The 6,000-nt window shown below is 40.0% G+C and overlaps 1 protein-coding gene across 1 annotated transcript in view; it reads left to right on the top strand.

The window, feature by feature from the left end:
- Nucleotides 1-6,000, top strand: part of PDE11A (phosphodiesterase 11A) — a 75,754-nt gene that overhangs the window by 48,135 nt on the left and 21,619 nt on the right. The window contains exons 13-14 of the mRNA XM_009075611.1: nucleotides 1,856-1,956; nucleotides 5,472-5,549. Of these exons, the coding sequence (XP_009073859.1) occupies nucleotides 1,856-1,956; nucleotides 5,472-5,549 (179 nt within the window). The remainder of the gene's footprint in view (nucleotides 1-1,855; nucleotides 1,957-5,471; nucleotides 5,550-6,000) is intronic.

Raw genomic sequence — 6,000 nt, forward strand, 5'->3', positions numbered from 1 at the left:
ATGTCTCAGGCTCAAGACATGGACATCTCTGCAAAAGTTTATAGATCATGCAAGTCTATATGCTTTTCTTTATTTTTTCCAGCTTAACAAATCAAGATATTTATGAAAAAAACAATTCTTTGGAATCTACTCCAGCTTCTTTCAGAGATGTAAAATATTGCTTAAAATACAAGTCCTCCCCTTTGATCATTCAGGCAGCTGCTTCTCCCAGTCCTCATTTATAGACCAGAAAATTAATCCTACAGGATTTTTGCCCAATAGATACTCTTTTCTAATGGAACACAACACTACTAAGTTTGGAACAAATGCAGATTAGGATCCTCCAATCTACCTCAAGATACACTGTCTTTTGCCAGCTGAGCAGTTGGTCTCTCTCAAATAAACTGAAATATTCTAGTCTGTCTTTGCTATCTAGAAGGAAACACAGTATGTTGTATTATTTCTTCAGATTTTTATCATGTTGGACAAAGGAGCTATTTGTCCTTTACTCTTGACATGCTAACCTCAGTGTAAGTGATCTCGGGCCTTGCAGTGACATGGTTTTATACATCATGAAACAGGTCAGAAAGGCAATAGATACTAGAGAATACCAGACAACTTGGTAAATTACTCCTGTTTTCCTGATCCATTTTGCTTTATTTTCTTCTGAGTACTTTGGGTTTAAATGTGTTTTTTCATAAATAAGCTTTAGATTATCAAAGCCTTCTCAATATTTAGCTGAAAAGAAACAATTTTACACAGGGCAAATTGGTTTTTTAGTCCAGCAATGAGCTGCTCTATGAAAAAAATACCATCTCTACCTCCAGACCTTATTCCATATATGTCCTCATATCATCATGGTTATAGCAATCCTGTTGCTGGAAAATTCTTGGGTTTAAGGGCATTTTAATCTTCCTAAGCAGTAGATGGCAGTGCATACTGAATGTGGGCACTATAGGGCTAAATACCACCAAAATGAGACTCTGTTTAGCAAGAATTTATCTACTTCTATAGATGATTAGAAAAAAAAAAAGCCTTGTAATACTTTTATTTATGTTAATATAGTTATATGTGACTGTTGTCCCAAAGGCCACTTCTTAAGCTTACATTTAGAATTTTCCATTATTTTTTTTCTTTAAGCTTATTTTCTCTAGGATTTCACTGAGAAATTATGTCCCTCTTCAGAAACGCAGTGGTAAAAGGACCTTCCTGCTCTCAAGTAGCCATAGGAAATAACTTGTTTCCTTTCATTCTGGACATAGAGCACCTTTCAAATCCTTAATCCACAATCCATTACAAAGCAGCCAACTGTACCCACAAAAGGGTGTTTAAACTGCACATACAGTTGTGGTTCTTTAGCCTACATAGGCAATGCTTGTGTACACTGTAAGACAACACAGTAATGGGCAGAGTGAGCAAATGGGCTGTTTTGAATGAAAATCTGATTTAGTGTCCTTGACTGCTCTAACAGCAGTTTGTGTGCCTGCAAGCAGCAGCACAGATAAATCTATTAGGAGCACAACTCAAAAGCTCCAGTGCACAGCTCCCCAAAACATTTAATAAGAGGAAAGATTGAAATGTATCCATAGTTTTTGCCCATAAACTGAGCCTGTGCAGGGTCAGAGCAAAGAGTAAATCTTTACTCAAGAGGCTATAATTTCAGTAGAGTTTAGAAAAACATACCAGGTTCTTGATTGCAATATCAGCTCTTCCACCTCAATGTAATCTCAACAGTATTAACATTAACATTGTAGTTTTGCCATGAATCAGAAAAGGCCGCTCTTACAGGGAAACAGGAGACTAAAACATTAAAAAAACCTTTTAAAAACCTGTATTGATTGTTATCCCTTTACCTCTTTTATCTCTTTCATTATAGGGTCACAACATCTTTGCTAACTTGTCCTCTAAGGACTATAGTGACCTTATGCAGCTTCTAAAGCAATCAATATTGGCAACAGACCTCACTCTGTATTTTGAGTAAGTATTGGCATTTCTTGTATTTGACAAATGAAAATTCAGAGAACTTACTCTAATGACCTATTAAATACCAATAAGGTTATATAATATGAGAAATTAGTGTTTAGCTATGGTTGAAGAGTTTTAGTCTAATACTTAGTATATCTTCAGCTAATAGAAACATCTCAAGTGTACAAGTAAGTTTTGCTTCAATGTGTAACCTGTCTGTATCAACCAAAAGCAAGTGAAATCCTAGACTTACACTTCAAAGCAATCCCAGGAATCAGTTACAGCTCAGTCCCATAATTCTTCTGTCCCTTCTGTGATCATTTCTTCAGGCACGTAGAAAATCACTGGCATTCAAGAATCCTTTGCCACCATTTCAGTGTTTCCTAAACATGTATGCTAAGAAATATTGTATTCAGGTGCAGACCCAATTGCAGAGGTAACAAAAACATACACTTTGCTGCTTTGAAGACAAATTAGGCATCACATTATGACAACAGGTCTTAAAAACTTAGGATCTCTCTCATGCAGTTTTCTTCCTTTACCTTGTTTGCAAATCAAATCTCTAAGCAGATTTCAAGTTGATGCTACTTCATGTTTTTCAAATACTGTTAATTATTACCACTCTTCCCAGTGAGAATGTGTGGGAGGCTGCATGTAGTCAGAGGAGTCATGGTATCACTGTCACACTGCACTTTTCATATCCCCCTGTCTGGCACTTGCCTGTGACTGACTTACAGGGAGAAGTGCTGTCAGATGTGCAGTCTCACTGCACTACCTTCCCAGTCTTGATAATAATTCATGCTTAGGAATTTTTGTTTTATGTCCATTAGCATCCTGTCCCATACAGTGCTGGGTATCATTTAGTAATGTTTTTCTTAGGGTGGTATACCTGGATTCTTCCCCACCTATGTACTGATAGATGATACCAAACCAAGTCTTTACCCTGAAATTGTTCAACTATCTATCTCAACATTGTATCTTTAACTTTTAATTGTAAAAATACTAATTAGGAAGCTGCAATATTTGCTTTCCCTGGGGATGAAGTCCTGGAAGGCAGAGGGGCCCAAGACTGCTGGCTGATATTCAAGGATCAACTACTCCAAGCTCAGGACCAATGCATCCAGACACGGAGGAAATCGGGCAAAAATTCCAGGAGGCCTCCATGGATAAATAATGAAGTGCTGAGGAAACTCAAGGAAAACAAAGAGGTCTTTAGGAGGTGGAAGGGAGGACAAATGGACTGGGAAAAATACAGAGAAGCTGTAAAAGAAGCCAGAGACACAGACAGGAAAGCTAAGGCACAGTTGGAATTGAGGCTATCCAGGGACATTAAGGATAACAAGAAAGGCTTCTACAGGTATGCTGTGCGTAGAAGGAAGGCTAGGGATAATGTGGGCTCTCTCCAGAAGCAAATGGGACAACTGGCTACCCTGGATATAGAAAAGGTTGAGGTTCTTAATGACTTAGTCTTCAACTCCAAGTGCTCCAGCCTCCCTGACCAGACCAAAACGGGCAAAAGTGGAGACTGGGAGGATGTGCCAATGCAAACGTCATGAAGCTTAACAAAATGAAGTGCAAGGTCCTACTTCTGGGCCATAGCAATCCCAGGCACAGCTACAGGTTGGGTGGAGAAGGAATTGAAACCAGCAGTGAGGAGAAAGACTTGGGAGTGACAGTGGATGAGAAGCTCACCATGAGCCATCAATGTGTGCTAGCAGCCCAGAAAGCCAATTGAATCCTGGGCTGCATCCAAAGGAGTGTGGCCAGCAGGTCAAAAGAGGTGATTCTTCCCCTCTACTCTGCTCCTGTGAGACCCCGCCTGGAATACTGTGTGCAGTTCTGGTGTCCTCAAGATAAGAAGGACATGGAACTGTTGGAGCAAGTCCAGAGGAGAGGGATGAAGTTTATAAGAGGACTAGAGCACCTCCCCTATGAAGACAGGCTGAGGAAGTTGGGGCTGTTCAGCCTGGAGAAGACCTCATAGCAACTTTTCAGTATCTGAAGGGCCTACAAGGAAGCTATAGTGGGACTCTTTGTTAGGAACTGCAATGAGAGGACAAGGGGCAATGGATTCAAATTGAAGAAGGGGAAGTTTAGGTTAGATGTTAGAAAAAAGGTTTTTACTGTAAGGGTGATGAGACATTGGAACAGGTTGCCCAGGGACATGGTGGCTGCCCCAACCCTGGCAGTGTTCAAGACCAGGCTGGATGAGGCCTTGAGCAACCTGATCTAGTGAGGAGGTGTCCCTGCCCATGGCAGAGAGGGTTGAGACTAGATGATCTTTAAGGTCCATTCTAACCCTCAAATTCTATGATTCTATGATTCTATGATTCTTTGTCTGGTTTTCTCAGTACTTAGTTCCTCTGCCAAGGGCTATTTCTAAACAGACACACTGATACTCTGTTTCATCCAAGTCTGTTCTCAGGGAAGTATTCTTAAGAAAGGATTTTAGTGAGTGGCTTTATTATAAGTAAGTTCTAAACTTTAGTCTATGAAAAAAATTCTGCCTGCTGTAATGAATATCTTGAGCAGGACTGGTCATAGAACCATGACAGTCAGGGACCAGAATAATGCAACATGCTCCACATAATGTTCTGTCCATTGATCAAGGGCAATATTTCTGGAGGTGTGCATGTCCTTGTGTGCCAAACCTGTACTGGCTGCATTTGACTGTGGTTTCAATAATCAGTGTTCAAAGTTTCGGTCTAGTTGTGTAAATGTAGAAAATAGAAGACTTTGAAAACTCTTTCCTGTTGAGGAGTCCAACTACATTTCCACTTGACAGAGACACAGCACAGTCTCATATGAGATGGGTCACTGGACTGTCACTCAGAACATAGGTATTGACTCTCCAGCTTCGATGCTCATGTTGTGTCACTGTGGGCAAGTTTTTGTACCTCAACTTCTGCTATCTTGGGCAGGATCTATTACATACACCGATCTGACCATCTCATGTTTTGTCCATCTTTGAGGACACAAGGAAGGTTTTCCAGAAGACAAAGCATGGGACCAAGCAGAGAGACCTAGTTTCTAGTCAATAAGAACTATGAACTGGAGACAGCTGCAGCTCCTGCATCTCTCTGTTCTTTTTAGTGTGCTGGAAATAACAGGAATTGCACATCTCTGAAAAACCCTTCAGGACATAGAAGTAAAATCATTTTGCAAGGGCAAGTGAAAAAGAAGTGTGTGTATATTTCATGGGTGTTTCTATTGTCTGTCTGTCCACCGCTGTAGGTGAACATTTCATGCTTCCATGGAAGTCTGAACATTTCAGTGCCATTAATTTCCTTATCTGTGGTGACCATAAATACAATATTGCTTTTACTAGGAAACTCTGACATTGATAAGACATTTATAGAACATGTTCAGAAATTAGTGTGTTTCACTTAAATGGACTGTCAGTGTAAGGAATTTAACATTAGTACATGTGGTGCAGTAATTCCATATCATAGAGAGAGCTGTTTTTCTACTGCAGTGCTGCCCTGGAAATGTCTTGTTTCCTTCTCTGATAATCTATTTTGTTGCAGGAGAAGAACGGAATTTTTTGAACTCGTCAGTAAAGGCGGTTATGATTGGAACATAAAAACCCACCGAGAAATATTTCGGTGAGCAATACTATTTCTTGCCTTTTTGTTATTTGAAAGTGTAGCCATATTTGTTGAAGTAATTTCATATATTGTGGAGTGTAGGCTTAGAATAACAAGAGAAGGTAGCTATTTTTACAAACATGATATGAAATATTTGGTATGATTTCTAAACATTACCAAACAGTGGAGAATAATCAGTGTGACTTCACCTTCTCTATTCCTATTTCTGCCTTCACACCCTCATGTTTTCTTCCCTTTCTCCCAACCTCACCAGTTACTGTTCTGACCTTCCACTCTTTTTCCAGAGAGCACCACTATTCTGCCTCAGGACACATAGATCTTTCTTGTCCCTTTCCCTGTTCCCGCCTCCTCTCAGCTGTTTTCTTTCACTGGCCATGATTCTCTCTGCTCTTCCAGTCTGTACCTGGGAATCTGCATATACAGGGTACTCTTCTAGCCCTCAGGAATG

Source organism: Acanthisitta chloris, unplaced genomic scaffold (genome assembly GCF_000695815.1).
Source record: "Acanthisitta chloris isolate BGI_N310 unplaced genomic scaffold, ASM69581v1 scaffold2465, whole genome shotgun sequence".
Classification (NCBI taxonomy): domain Eukaryota; kingdom Metazoa; phylum Chordata; class Aves; order Passeriformes; family Acanthisittidae; genus Acanthisitta; species Acanthisitta chloris.